The sequence below is a fragment of the Perognathus longimembris genome, chromosome 25 (genome assembly GCF_023159225.1).
Source record: "Perognathus longimembris pacificus isolate PPM17 chromosome 25, ASM2315922v1, whole genome shotgun sequence".
In the NCBI taxonomy this organism is placed as follows: domain Eukaryota; kingdom Metazoa; phylum Chordata; class Mammalia; order Rodentia; family Heteromyidae; genus Perognathus; species Perognathus longimembris.
Window position 1 is genome coordinate 19,393,708 of NC_063185.1, and position 15,558 is coordinate 19,409,265.

Here is a 15,558-nt window from a genome sequence, read left to right on the forward strand (position 1 = left end):
CATGCCTCAAGAGGGGGCAAGAGCAAGTGGTTGCTTAGATGGTAGTTACTGTCATTCTTTTGTCTGCACCAAAGAGCTGAGAAATCAAAGGTAGGAAAGAGGGCTGGGGATATAGCCTAGTGGCAAGAGTGCCTGCCTCGGATACACGAGGCCCTAGGTTCGATTCCCCAGCACCACATATACAGAAAACGGCCAGAAGCGGCGCTGTGGCTCAAGTGGCAGAGCGCTAGCCTTGAGCGGGAAGAAGCCAGGGACAGTGCTCAGGCCCTGAGTCCAAGGCCCAGTACTGACCAAAAAAAAAAAAAAAAAGGTAGGAAAGAAATAAACAGACCATGAGAATCACAGGCCTACCTCTGCATGAAATAACTCAGGTGCCCTTTACTGCCTTCTTAGTCCTCTGTTATTTCCCAAAAATTGTCTGCATTAAGCATTATAATTTTACAATCAAAAGAAAAATCTACAACTCAGTTCAATTCTAGTAATGTAAAAATGCTACTTCTAAGACTAAATTCATGCCTACACTAAGATCTGTGTTTTAGACCTCTTATTATGACCTTTTCTGTATATAAGGCACCTGTCACTCTCCTCATAGAATCAGTGTTATTTCATGATGCTAAGTACATTTCAATAAGAAATCATGAAATGTAAGATCTAAAAGAAATTACACCTCCAAAATTGGAGTTGCCCTATTGTACTTATGGTGTTACTTTGAGTTGAACTCTTTTTAACATTCCGTTCCAAAGGCAGGAAGCTCACATTCATTGATAGACCCTAGTCCTAAAACTTAGGTCCAGCAGACATGGGCAAATAAGTGTCACTGCTAAAGAGGCAGAAGTTATAACTTAGACAATTCAACTCAAAGCTACAGTGATCACTCTTATCAGTCATCCAGTCTTCAATCTCAAAGTTATCCTGATTAGTCTCTATCAGTCATCCAGTCTTACAAAGCAGTGGCTTACTCTGATTCTCATATACTGCGGGATGACTTCCACGATGGAAGAAAATACACTGCAGGAATTTTGGTGTTCCCATAGCCTAACTTAAGAAAGTCTCTTCTCCGGCACTACAGAGAAGCTCAGGGGAATCTTTAAACATAACCAGAGGCCTATTTCATATTCAATTTTACTTTTTTGCAAGAATAAAATTTGAACCCCAGAAAGTTGAATTTTGTCATATGTCAAGAAGGGGACCACACTCTTACCTGGAGATTTGATGACCAGCATAAAGGAGCAGAGCAGTCAGAAAATACAAATACAATTGGACCAGATGCTGTCTGGGCAGAGTGAGTAACACAACACTTAGGATGTAACCTGCAGCACAAATTGAGAGACATGTAAGTTAAAAAATGCTTCTAATTTAGTCTCCCAATTCGTTATACCAGGAGTATGAAACCATTTGTTTCCCCATTAGGTATCACAAACTGAGATTCTGTTTCTTTTCTAAATTTCACTACCAAAGTTCATTCAGTACCATAATACCACTGAGTTTATCTTAATTGAAAATGTATGACCCGTACAGCACACGAAGATGCACCCTGGCTCCCCCATGGCTACTTGGCTGTTCGACACCAATTTGCTCATCTTCTCTTCTCTCTGGGCCAGGATTCTTTAGGCTTCCCACTCCCTATGATTAGCCATCATAATCCTCTAACTCCTGAAGACTCATTCTCTCCTGTATCTTCCAATCACTTCGCCAGACACCAGTCCTCACCTGTTTCACTGGCTGTGCAGGGTTCCTCCCCACCCTGGAGAAACCACCAGGAAAACGCTGCTCTTCACAGTGAATTCTCATTTTCCTATCCCCGTTTTTCTCATTCCACTGACAAATGTTTCAAACCATCTACAGTCAATGATCCTATTTTCTAACCACCTATCTTTTTACCTTCTTACACATTTACACACACTTACACACACACACATATCCCTTATCACTCTAAAGAAGAAATCTGAGTCTGGCTACTTGTCAAACCTAAGACATGAGGCTCCTCTCAGGTCCTGCACCTGAGGCAGCAGCTCTGAAAAGCCTGTTCCCTGTGGTTCTGGGATGTGGATTTCTTCTTAACCTCTGTTAATGTAGTCTGTAAGTAACTGTTTTTCTCTATGTAAAGCAATCTGGCACAAAGAATTTATTTTGTTGCTTCAAATATTGATATCCCTTCCAGATATGTTACCAGTAGGTTCCAAGGAACCTACTACATACACAAAAACACACTTCATTTCTTATTCTAAATTAATACACATAACATAGCTCAGTATCTATGAGAGAGGGGCACTTAAATGTTTAGATTCAACAATACAAACTCAGGTTCTTTCCTTCTCCCTCACAAAGCAGCTCAACCACTTTTGCTCTCCAAAATCCCATTTGCTAAGGCTGCAAACTGGTGGCCTGTAATCCTAGCTACTCAGGAGACAGAGACCAGGAAGGTCATGGTTCGAAAGCAGCCTAGGCAGAAGTCTGTGGGACTCCATCTCTAATTAGACAACAAAAAGTAGGGTAGAAGACATGACTCAGGTGGTGGAACACCAACAGAGAAAAAAAAGCAAGACAAGAAAAAGCACAAGGCCCTGAGTTCAAGCTATGATACTGGCAATAAATAAATTAATCCTATCCACTGTTAAGTTTTGGGGTAAGCATGCATCACTATTCACTCCACAGAAGGAACCAAACAACCTATAACCAAATTGATAATGATGAGCTAACCCAACAGTTTATAATTAAGTCCAGATATTCTGCTTCCATAGTACCATCGCAACTGAACAAGGCATTCACCACTCATTTGTGAATTCAAAAAGCTCTTCTAAAATCATCTCACAGAGACGTGACAACTGTTCACACTTTTACAAGAGATGTACGTTGCAGCCAACAATTCTAATAAAATATTAACCTAGAACAATTATAATACACCATTCCAAGCAAGCCAGGAGTTTGTAATAACAATGCTAATTTTAAAAATGTGTGGTACTTGTTTCAGGTAAACTAAAAACTAAGCTAAAGTTACAGATGCTTTCATTCTGAGTGAATTTTATCTATTTTGGGCCTGTACTTCTTGCCCTTAATTTCCTTAATCTCTCATAATTAATTTTACTACTAACGTCAAAGCATTTCAACTATAATCCCAGGAGTATTTTGTAAGGGAGAAAATACTGCATCATACTAACCATTTCCAAAATTCCACTTAATTAAAATCTTCAACTAACATTAATATTTTAGGTAATCTCAGGAATATTACATTTTTTTAAACTTACTTTCTGAATCATAACCAGCCCCTAAAACTAAGGACACATCAGAAAGGAAAAGTTATCTGAAAAAGTACTTCTCGTTATTTTTGCTTTATCATATTAGAAAAATCAAACTGCTGGGCTGGAGGCATGGCTCATGCAGAAGATCCCAACCTGGTAATCCTGAAGCCCAGGACCACCAAAGAAACACACCACACTTTAAAAATGCCTTTTTCTCTTGCCTAATGAGTTTTATCTAGTAAAACAAATCCAATACTGCCTACTTTCCTCTGGTCCAAGTAATTCATATGCTGTAAGTAGACAAGCCACAAGCAAGATTCCCCCAACTTCTTACCACAGTCGCAGCAATATAAATGAAGCCCACTTCACCCAAATTCATAATGTGCCAAGACATACATCTGAATGCTCCCCGCTGGCCAGAGGGAAGAGCAGATGCTTACCCACGTAATGCATATTGAGAGCCAAATACTTGTACTGGAAAAGGGGGTTGTTGCTGAGGCTGCTTCTCTGGATCTGCTGGAAGAAGGAGCTGACATCCCACCGGTACAGGACGTCCAGCAGCATGATGCTGGGCACCCGCAGGGCCACGTTCAACACCGCCTCCAGCTTCTCCTTGGCAGCCATGCTTTTTCTCTTTCTGCTTTTATTAACTTGGGGCGGACCTAAAATCCAGAAAGCACAATGTATAAATGTAAGTCAACACAAATAGCATTTGCTATCTTCTTATAAATCTAAAGGACTGTCAAAGAAACTGAAATTCCAGCTGGGTGCTGGTGGCTCACACCTGTCATCCTAGCTACTCAGCAGGCTGGGATCTGAGGATTATTCGGGGACAATGAATTCCCAGCCCCTGAGTTCAAGGCGTAGGCCCCAGGGGGAAAGAGGACCCTAAAATTCCTTAGCTACATCCTTAGCTATTTATAGATAGGTAATCAGCCTTGTATTTAGTCTTTCAGGTCTGCCAAAACCTAGGATTCTACTACATGTTCAGACCTCAAAACTTGGTTTGTTTTTTCCTGGGCAGCCTGTTTATTATTTAACTTACTATTCTAAATAAAAATCCATGTTTCAGTACTTGGTCAAAACTTCACACAGTAATTTGTGTGTACCGTTTACTCTTGATCAGGAGAGAGTTTCTGCCTCATGATATTTTTCCATGCTAGGAGACAGTGAAGTTTTAAAATTCCGATCATAGTTAGAAATTCTGGTAAATTCCAAGAACGAAACACCAAAGGTAAACTGACAGAAAGTATTTGGGGGAACTCAACTTAGATTAAAAAGACAAGAAAAGTACTTCTGAAAACTGAAAAAAAAATCTCAGAGCTAAAAGAACAATATTTACAAAAGCAGTGAGTTAAACAACTTTAGGCAAGACAAAATGTTAACATGCCTCTAAGTTGGAACATACTTCAGTGGATACAAAATTGTGCAGCTATGGTGTACTGTTTATTTGTTTGGGCAGTACTGGGGCTTGAACTCATGTCCTCCACTTGAGCACTGTCAAGTGCTCTACCACTTGAGACACACCTCCAGCCCTCCCCTATTTTAGTTGTTTTTCATATAGGGTCTTGCATTTTTGCCTGGGATGGCCTCAGACCACATCAAAACTTATTTGTAAAGAAGCTACTAACTGGACTGGGAATATGGCCTAGTGGTATAACATGCTCATCTCGTATACATGAAGCCCTCGGTTCGATTCCTCAGCACCACATATACAGGAAAAGCCGGAAGTGGCGCTGTGGCCCAAGTGGTAGAGTCCTTGAGCAAAAACAGAAGCCAGGGATAGTGCTCAAGCCCTCATTTCAAGCCCTAGGACTGGCAATAAAACAAAACAAAACAAAAGAAGCTACCAACTTCAAATCTAGGAACTTAGCAACAAACTACCTTATATAAGAACACTGCTAAGTTGTCCAGGAATGATGGTGTATGCTTTCCAGCTACTTGTGAGGCAGAAATTGGGAGGATTGGCATTCAAGACTATCTAGGCAAAAAGTTCTGGACACCTTATATCAACTAATAAGCTGCAAGTCATGGCACACACTTGTAATCTCAACTAAGAGAGAATCATACACAGAAAGATCAATGTCAGAGATCAGATTTACTTTTAAAAATAACTAAAGCAGGGCTGGGGATATAGCCTAGTGGCAAGAGTGCCTGCCTCGGATACACAAGGCCCTAGGTTCGATTCCCCAGCACCACATATACAGAAAACGGCCAGAAGCGGCGCTGTGGCTCAAGTGGCAGAGTGCTAGCCTTGAGCTGGAAGAAGCCAGGGACAGTGCTCAGGCCCTGAGTCCAAGGCCCAGGACTGGCCAAAAAAAAAAAAACAACAAAAAAAAAAAATAACTAAAGCAAAAAAGGCCAGCCCAGGCAGAAAAGTCCAAGAGATTGATTTCCAATTAACCAGCAAAAAGCTGGAAGTGGAGTCACAGCTCAAATGGGAGAGCATCAGCCTCGAGTGAGAAAGCTAAAAGACAACAGCCAGGCCCAATTAATTTAAGAAAAAAAAAATCACTTCCTTGTAGTTATCTGAAATACAATGAGCTCTCTAAAAAGAGAGGAAATAAATCTAATACTAAAATAAATTTTTTTTTTTTTTTTTTTTTTTTTTTGCCAGTCCTGGGCCTTGGACTCAGGGCCTAAGCACTGTCCCTGGCTTCTTCCCACTCAAGGCAAGCACTCTGCCACTTGAGCCACAGCGCCGCTTCTGGCCGTTTTCTTTATATGTGGTGCTGGGGAATCGAACCTAGGGCCTCGTGTATCCGAGGCAGGCACTCTTGCCACTAGGCTATATCCCCAGCCCAAATAAATTATTTTTTTAAAAGACGGCAAATCTTGAACACTTACTAAGTGAAAAAAGGCAAAACTACTGAAGAGAAAGTTAACAAATTCACATGTGGTCTGTAATCTCTTACAAGTCCTATCTTCTCCTTATTCGCTTAGACTCAAAATTGGAGTACTAAATTTACAACCCAGAGGATGTATAATGAATTCACAGGTAGAGGGAAGTATATTCTTGAATCACTCCTGCTCTTCTTTAAAATCTCTTCTAAGGGGGGACAAGGGGGACCACAGGGCCTGTCTGTATCAGGGGTGCCCTTTCCACAGACAGGCACGCCTACGGGAGAAGCTGAACACTGCCCCTGCGAGGTCTCTGTGCATATGGTGGCAAGTATTAACAATGAAAATAGAAAGAAAAAAAACACAACTTTTTTTTAAAAAGGAAAGAAATGAAAAAGACTTGTCAGAATTATACTGTTTTGTATGGTAGAGCTGCAAATTAATCCAAGGAATCAGAAGAGTTGTGGCAAGCAAAGTAGATAAAGGAGAATTTAAAGAGCAAAGATAATTCCGGACTGTTGGCTCTGACACTATCCTTTTAAGAATTTTGCTGAGAAAGCTAAACACATTTCTTGCTTTGGCAGTAATTTCAGACATTACAGGATAAATGAAAACATTTATCTCTGAAGGAAATTACAGTGACAGATTGCTAAGCTATGGTTAAATATTTGTCAGTATTTCTGTCTTACCCTCCAATTTTCCTAACTTCCTAGCTCAGAAAGTTAAAACTCAAAAGCAGTTCAACTCAGCACACCAATACAAATTTTTAATGGTCACATTATTCCCATAATCCAAATGCTGTCATATATATATATGTGTGTGTGTATATGTATTAATACTACCAATAATATACAACAAATGTTACAATAAATATTGTGATTCTGATTTGGGGGGGGGGGGCGGTGCCTGTCTTGAGGCTTAATCTCAGAGCCTGGGCACTGTTCTTGACCTTTTTTGCTCAAGGCTGGCACTCTACCACTTGAGTTACAGCTCCACTTCTGGCATTTTGCTAGTTAATTGGAGATAAGAGTCTCATAGATTGGTTTGCTGGGACTAGCTTCAAACCACGATCCTTAGATCTCAGTCTCCTGAGTAGCAAGACATGAGCCAACTGGTGCCCAGCTGTAATTCTGATTTTTTGTTTAAAGAAACAGCTCTTAATAATTTTCCTATGCGAAAACAAAAACTACCGTAAGAATCAAAAACAACTTCCTGTAGCCAGGCACTGAGGCTCATATGCATGTAACCAACCTCAGCTACTCAGAAGGCTGTGCTCTCAGGGTGCAGTATAAAGCCAGCCTGGGCAGGAAAGTACATGAGGCTCTTCCCTCCAATTGACCACAGAAAATCTGGAAATGGAGCTGTGGCTCCAGTGGTCAAACAGCAGCCTTGAGCAGGGACAGACAGAACCCAGGCCTTGAATTCAAGCTCTTAGGACAGGCACCAAAAAACCAAACCAAACAAACAAAAACAAAAGAAAGCACTGGGGCTGGGAATGTGGCTTAGTGGTAGAGTGCTTGCTTAGCATGCATGAAGCCCTGGGTTCGATTCCTTAGCACCACATAAACAGAAAAAGCCAGAAGTGGTGCTGTGGATGGAGAGGTAGAGTGCTAGCCTTGAGCAAAAAGAATCTAGGGACAGTGCTCAGGCCCTGAGTCCCCAGCGCCAGGACTGGCAAAAAAAGCACTGAAAAGCCAAATCCCTAACAGTGCAAACTTAAACTGCATTTCAGAAAGGTTCTGTATCCATCCACTCAATAAACCTCAATTTGAAAATATCATAGTAAAGACAGTACTTCTGTGATGAATAAGTAATGAATGTTATAATGTTGTTATTCCCTAAATGATATATAGTATAACAACTATCCACAAAGCACTTACATATTAGGTAGGTGTTAAAAGTCATTTAGAAAGCCCAGGTGCCAGTGGCTCACGCCTATAATCCTAGCTACTCACGAGGCTGAGATCTGAGGATCACGGCTTAAAGCCAGCCCTGACAGGGCAGGCAGCAAAGTCCTTAAGACTCTTTTAACAACCAAAAAAGCTGGAAACGGACCTATGGCTCAGGTGGTAGAGTGCTAGCCTTGAGCCCAAAAGCTCAAGGATAGTTCCCAGGCCCTGAATTCAAGCACCAGGACCAGTAGGGGAGGAAAGAGGGGAAAGAGATGTGCTCTCCTGTATCTACTTTGCTTGCCCTCTTCTAATTCCTTGGACTAATTTGCAGCTCTCCTATACAAAGCAGCATAATCCTAACAAGTCTTTTTCATTTCTTTGTTTAAAAAAAGATGTGTGTTTCTATTTTCAATTCTTAATACTTGCCAACATATGCATGGAGACCTGGCAAAGGCAGTTGCTTCTCCCATATGCTTGCCTGATTTGGGTATCAAAGAGGAGATCTACAATCATCCCCTGAGGATACTGAGAGACCTGGTGTCTTGGGGAAAAGTACACCAAAATTTTCTCATTAATATCCTTTGCAACCTTGAGTCTGGGGGTGACTTCTCTACTTTCTATCCCATCACATTTGCAGAGGTTTCCAGAATCTCCCTGCTGACACTACTGAAGAAGGAATTGTTGCTGCAATGTGTCAAGCATCTCAGCCACCTCAATGACCTCAGGGAACAGCTACTTCCTCTGGTGGTCAAAGTGGTAACTCAATGTCTAGTTGAGAATTGATTTCAACATCTTATGAATAGCAGATTTTCTCACAGTCCACTAGCCACATGTGGAAATCAGTACTATTAGGATAAAAGAACTGACAGCCTTTATGTGGAAAAAGTACTATTTTTTCATAGCCTAATATAAATTGCTGTCAGTTTTTGTAACAAAAAAGGGGGAAGAAACTATTACTAATATTTGTGATACATATTTATGGCAGCTAACTTCAAGTCTTCCCTCTGTTCTTAATGTTCTTTTTAAAATGTACTCATTTTGACTATTAATTGTAGCTCTTAAAGGGATATGGAAAAAGAAAAAAATGAACCAAATAATCCTGTTTTAGAAATAGATCTGCTGGGGAAAGGGGAGAAAGGCACCCTCCCTAATCCTGATCAACGATCATCTCTACTACATTAGGCCACTGACAGAATGGTATGTGTATTTCCCCCTAATTTTCAGCCACAACTTCCAAGTCACAACTACAACAAAAAGAAAGCCTTGAGTCACTAAATCCGTCAGACACAGAATATCCAAGAAGAAATATCCCCCCAAACTCTACAGCATGGTAAAATAAGAGTCGAATATCTTTAAGAAGAATGTTAGAAAGAATGAAGTATGCCCATATAATAACTCATCTATTATTTACTTACTAATTTTTTTGTGTGGACTTCAGTGATGCTATAACCAGCCAAGTGTATAGGCTGGCCACATATAAGCACATGGAGGAAACAAACTCAAAACATAAAAACAAAAGAAAAAAGAAACATGTTTTTCAAAACCTTAGTCTAAACTTTCTAAAATACAAGTATACATGGCAGGTAGTGATCCACCACAAATAAGTACCTTATACTACATTCTAGTCCATACACTATACACACATCTACACAAAATTCTGAAGAACTCATTTTGTTTGCCAATACCTGCATGGAGGCTTCTTTCCTGGGATTAAGAAGCTACTTGCTCTACAATGTGTGGGTCAAACTTAATATATTTTCCTAGGTTCACTGTCAGCAGAGCATATTATAAAGTTGAAGAGAGCTTCAAGTTCTCTTGCCACTAGGCCAAATCCCCAGCCCTTCAAGTTCTCTTAAGACCACAACAATACCAAACAGTCCCAGAAAATAATCAGGATAACTAAAAACAACGGAAATTTAAAGATGTGACCTATCTAAATCCAAATACACAAACTTTCTATTTTACGTTTCATGCAAGATCTTAAAATTTCCTCCTTAAACTGAGAAAAGTAATACCCAACATCATGTCTCTTGATGTAATCTAAATAAAGGTGATTCATTCTTTCTCCTTCACACACACACACTAAAGAGAAAATGACATCTTTCCCAAACCCACGAAAATAAAAGTTCAATAAATGCTGACCAAAAACAAGACCCTAACAACTTTAAAGAATGATTTCCCTAGACTTGGAAATAGTAATCAACAAGTACACACATAGTAATGTCTTGTGTACTGTATATGCACAATGTGGACAGGCTTACCATTCAAGATTTGTGGGGTAGAAAACTCAGAGGTTTCATTCTACACTTTTCTGAAAGCACACTTTCAATCTGAGTATGTTGAAACCAAACAAATCATCCTGCACAGTAAGAAATACTACATCTATAACCTAACAGCTGATTTCTGTGTTAAAAAAGAAAAAAATTAAGTTAAAATAAGAAACAAATAGAAAATATTATTTACACAAGAAAATGAGTGCACTATTTCCTACGCTCCTCCTTAAACAGGTAAAACAAAAGCAACATGACTCAATGTAAAACTACAGGCACTTTAGATAACTGCTAATACAGATAATTGAGGGTTGAAAGTTTCTACTATGTTCTCCTCCATCAAAAGAAGAAAACCAAAACGTTCATTTATCATTAACCTCTCTTTGTTACAACCAGTTTGTTTTTAAAAAAAAAAAAAATTCTACCACCCACTAAAACTGATCTTAGGGGAAAACACGGGGTTTGGACTGTTGGTCTGCGTGCTAAGGCGCTGAGACCTGAAAAACGTAAGCAAAACTGAGCTAGAGCCTAAGATCCGAGATGCGCGGAGAGGAAAACGCACTTCTTACATAATGAGCCTGGGCACACGTTTCACACAGAGCCGTCCCTCCCCTCTCCGACTCGCGGCCGGCTAACTTCCTAGGCGCCCGATTTCCATCTGCCTCGACCACTGGCGACCTGCGGGGGGGGCGGGGGGGTTCCTCTCTCTCCCATCCTCTCGGAACCCGCGAGGGAGGGCGGAGGGTCCCCACGCTCTCCAGTCTGCGGGGCCACCGATCCACGGAAGGAAACGCCATCCCCGCGCTACCTCTCGGCCGGGATCACGACTGCAGCCGACGACAGCTCATCCTCCTTCGGGGGCAGGATCCGGGACTCACGGCACGCTCCGTGTTTGTTTTTATATAAAATGTGTGTGTATATATATATATAATGGCACGGGGTCCTCCCCGTGGCTTTCCGCCCAGCTTCCTGTTCCCGGCGCACGGCGTGGTTAAAGCCTCCCCTTAATCTCCGAGGCCCCGTCCTCCCTCCGCGCGCCTCCCGCCCGGGCCGCCCCGCCCGCTCCGCTCCGCTCGGCTCAGCTCCGCCGCCGCCGCCGCTGAACTATAGTAACCCCGGCGCGGCGCGGCGCGGCGCATCCCGGCCCCCGGGGCCCCGGGCTAGGGGATGACGTGCCGCCCAAACTCCGGCGGCGGCGGCGGCGGCGGCAGGAAGCGCCGGCCGGGGTGTTCCCCCGGCGTCGGGGGAGGGGGGTGGGGAGGGCGAGGGTGCCGGCTAGACCCCCCCCGTCAAACAGCCCCCGGGGTGGGGGGAGACCCTGGGAGATGCCGGCCAAGTTCGCGACGCCCGGAGAAACCCGGGCCGGGGAGGGGGGTGGGGGACGGGGGGAGGGGCGCGGATCCCCCCAAGTCCCGGGGTGGGAAAAGCCCCAGTGGATGGGGGGATGGAGGAGGGGGGGGCGAAGCCGGGCTAGCGAGCGGGAGAGGGAAGGGCGGGAGGGCGACGGAGGCGGTGCAGGGGATCACCCCCCCCCCCCCGCCAGCCCCCCGCTCCGAGGGCTCCGCGGGCTCCGCGGGCCTGGCCGCGCCCCTCAAGCCTCGCACCGCGGCGGGGACGGGGCCTGGCTGAGGTGGGGGGCTGCGGGGACCGAGGCGGGGGGGAAGGGGGGAGGTGGAGGGAGGGAGGGGGGGGGAAGTGGACAAAGGCGCGGCGGAGGTGAAGTTGGGGCTGGACGCGGGCGAGGAGGGGCGGGAAGGGGCCGCCCGGGCGGGGGTCTCGGCGAGGGAGAAGGGGAGAGGCGGGGGGCCGGGGCGCGGAGGGAGGAGGACGGAGGGGGAGGAGGAGGGAGCGGCGGCCGCGGGGAGGGGAGGGGAGGCGGGCGGGGGCCGGGCGGTCACCTGGGGCGGCGGCCTCCCTCCCCGCGGGGCGTCGCGGCCGGCCGCCGGTCTCCTCCGCAGCTCCCCGGCTCTCCCGCCGGCCCTCCGGTTCTCCAGGCGGCGGCGGCGGCGGCGGCGGGGGGGGGGGGATCGGGAAGGAGCGGCTCACAGCGGCGGTTCTTCCGCGCCGGGCCTCGGTGGCAGCGTCTTGGGAGGTGGAGGCAGCGGCGGCGGCAGCAGCCCGACCCGTGCGGTCACCATCGTCCGCGACGGCAGGCGCTCTCGGGCCGAGCCCCTCAGCAGCCCGCGGCGGCCGCGGCAGCCATGGCCTCCTCCTCCGCCTCCGCCTCCCCCTCCGCCCGCCCCCGGCGCTCTGCGGCGGCCGCCCGGCTTCCGCGCTCTGCGCCTGCGCACGGCTCCGCCCGCGCGCCGCGCCCCGCCCCGCCCGCGAGCCCCGCCCCCGGGGCCGCCCCGCCCCGCCCGCGAGCCCCGCCCCGCGCCGCCTCGGGCACCGGGCGGCCGACCTCGGCCTGGCCGGGTCCCCACGCAGCCCGCCGGGGGGGCCGGGGGTGGGAGAGGGCCCCCCCCTCCGGAGCGCGCGCCGTGCGGACGCACGTGCTCCCGCACACTCCCCGGCCGGCCGCCGGGAGCCCACGCCCGCGCTCACCTGCGCGGACCGCGGGGTGGGGGGGCACGCCCGGATCTGCACCGGGTCCCCGACTGCGCCCTGGCTCAATCCCGCCCCCAGCCCCGGAGCCGACCTCCGGGAGGGAAGGGACCCCGGAGCTGCCCGGGGCGGGGGCTTCGTTCGGCGCGAACACCCTGATCCTCGGTGGGGTGCGGAGAATCGCTGTGGCGGCCACGGCAGCTCGGAGCACGCGAGCGTGCACTGCACACGCACCCGCTCCCCAGGGCGGTGAGGAAGCTCGTTCCTAACGCAATTTAAAGGTCGCCGCCCCGGGCCGGAGCCGCTCCCGCCCGGGCAGGGGCCTGGGGCACGGGAGAATCGGGCGGGCCTGGACAGGACTTCGCCCTCGGGGTAGGGCCCTGCCGCCCCTCCCACCCCAATACCCCCACACACACCCCACCCCACCCCAGGGTTCCTTACTTTCCATTTGGCTAGTCCCAGGAGTTGCTGCTAGAAACACCCGTGTGGCCTCGGATGCGTAAGATGGGTGCACGTGGGAAGCCGGTACTCTAGCTGTCCTAACCATGTACTCAACACAGCGAGACCAGAAACGTTACAGTGCTGGGATGAGTAAGATGCTGCCAACTCTGCCGGAGGATCCTGAGCTTGTAAAAGCCTCGATTTAGGTAATGTACTAGAGAAATCAACGTACCTTATTCTTGATACCTGTAGTGGGGGCCCTCTCTGTGGAAGTTCCGGTCTGTGCCCCCTGGCACATGCAATGGCAGCCCGTCTCCTCCATTCTGAACACCTTGTGTCTTGCTGAAATTGTCAAGCCAAGCTCTACATTGAGGTGGACATCAGTCCACCAATTTCAGAATGATTGCCTTCTCCTAGCCGGAAAGCTCTGTACAAATCAAGTTCCCAAAAAAAAAAAAAAAATCCTGGGAATTGTGTTCATAACTTTATAACCTTTCATCCAGATGCCTTCCATTACTTCAGAATAATCATTCAGCCTGTCACATCTCAGGTAGGCAGTTTCATGAGCCTCATAAAGCAGAAATTACAGAGGTTCCCAGGACTAATGAATAGAATAGAAGCTTCCAGGCCTTTTCCAGGGCGCTCTCCAGTTGTGACAGTTTTACTTTAGTCAAGCAAACGGAACAGGAGAGGAAGCAGACAGAATGTATATAGCACTAGATTCTGATTGGCTTCATTGATTCTTGGATAAACTACACAATCTTGAAAATATACTGTATGAGTTTGTCCTTATTGGACATATTGTTTCACTGGAGGAAGGTTCACCTCAGCTTCTTTTTAAAAAAGGGAAAGAAAATGGCTTTACCATAAGTAGTATGCACTTGTAAAAGCAGGAAAAAGTCACAGGCCTTCTTACCTTGCAATTTTATGGGAGCTGTTGTAAATGCTGATGATCAAAACAACACGAAGAGAAAATTACCTTGATAATGAGAGGGTTACAGCCATACATTGCTGCCAGTCCAGTTTGGTGAGAGCTCTACTAGAAACAGGCAATTAAATGGAACTAAAAAGAAAAGCCAAAGGAGGGATGGGGGCAGTACAGGGGTGGGATTGGAGAAAGGGCCACGCAAATAGAGAGCAGTTAAGTGCCCAAGAAGTACTTCCTGGAGACACCTAAACCACCAAAAGCAGGAAAAACCAAGAGTTCAACTTACCATAAAACACCTAAAACAAACTGAACACATTGTAGAAACCATCAATTTGGGTGTAAAAGGAACTAGCCCAGGGAGCTAAAAGGAAAGGTTGTTTATGACCAGGGAATGGCACAGCTCACAGGATTCTAAAGTTTATCTTCCTTTACAAATGCATTAGACCTGGAGGAGGAAGACAGTGCAAAATTCAAAACAGCTCATATTTATGAGGGTTCTGGAGAGTCCGTAGCAGCTCTAAAAGACCAGTTTCAAATTCCTTGCAGCTCCAAACATTGCTGATACATCCTAGAAATAAATTCCTGATGCCAACCTTCAGATATAATTGATGGCCTGTGCAGAATTTCAGATAAGAGATTTCAAAAATGAAGCCAAAACCCAAAGAATGTGGATAACCAACACTGATTATTTATAAGGGCAAAGAGAGTTTCCATGTATTCATTCACACACTACATGTTCCTACTGTTCTCAGCATTTAAGAGATTTTTCTCTATCCAGTTTTTTTAAAAATGTATATTCAAAAGCATCCAATTCAATAATGAGCTGTCTAAATTAGAGAAGTGTGAAAAAAATCCCACTCAACTAGCTAATTTTTGGAGAGCCAATTCTATGAAGAAACCTATAGGCTTGTTAGACAAAAATGCATTATAGAGAGATAAAGAAATCAGGCATCGGGGGCTGGGGATATGGCCTAGTGGCAAGAGAGCTTGCCTCGTATACATGAAGCCCTCCGTTCGATTCCCCAGCACCACATATACAGAAAATGGCCAAAAGTGGTGCTGCGGCTCAAGTGGCAGAGTGCTAGCCTTGAGCAAAAAGAAGCCAGGGACAGTGCTCAGGCCCTGAGTCCAAGGCCCAGGACTGGCCAAAAAGAAAAAGAAAAAGAAATCAGGCATCAGTGGCTCGTGCCTGTAATCCTGGCTACTAGGGAGGCAGAAATCAACTTGGGCAAAAAAAATGATAAAACCCCATCTCAACCAATAGCCGGGGGCTGTGACATGGGCCTACAGCATTCTAAGTCATCCCATCTATGGTTGGAAATATAAATAGGAGGATCACAGTCCAGGCCAGCCCAAAGGGAAAAGAGAAAACCCTATCCCAAAAATAACTACAGCAAAAGAGG

General features: G+C 46.1%; 1 protein-coding gene across 1 annotated transcript in view; it reads right to left on the reverse strand.

The window, feature by feature from the left end:
• Window positions 1-12,236, reverse strand: part of Rnf145 (ring finger protein 145) — a 36,056-nt gene extending 23,820 nt beyond the window's left edge. The window contains exons 1-3 of the mRNA XM_048333984.1: window positions 12,141-12,236; window positions 3,680-3,901; window positions 1,202-1,310 (exon numbers count right to left, since the gene is read on the reverse strand). Of these exons, the coding sequence (XP_048189941.1) occupies window positions 1,202-1,310; window positions 3,680-3,863 (293 nt within the window). The 5' untranslated portion in view covers window positions 3,864-3,901; window positions 12,141-12,236. The remainder of the gene's footprint in view (window positions 1-1,201; window positions 1,311-3,679; window positions 3,902-12,140) is intronic.
• Window positions 12,237-15,558: the final 3,322 nt, after the last annotated feature.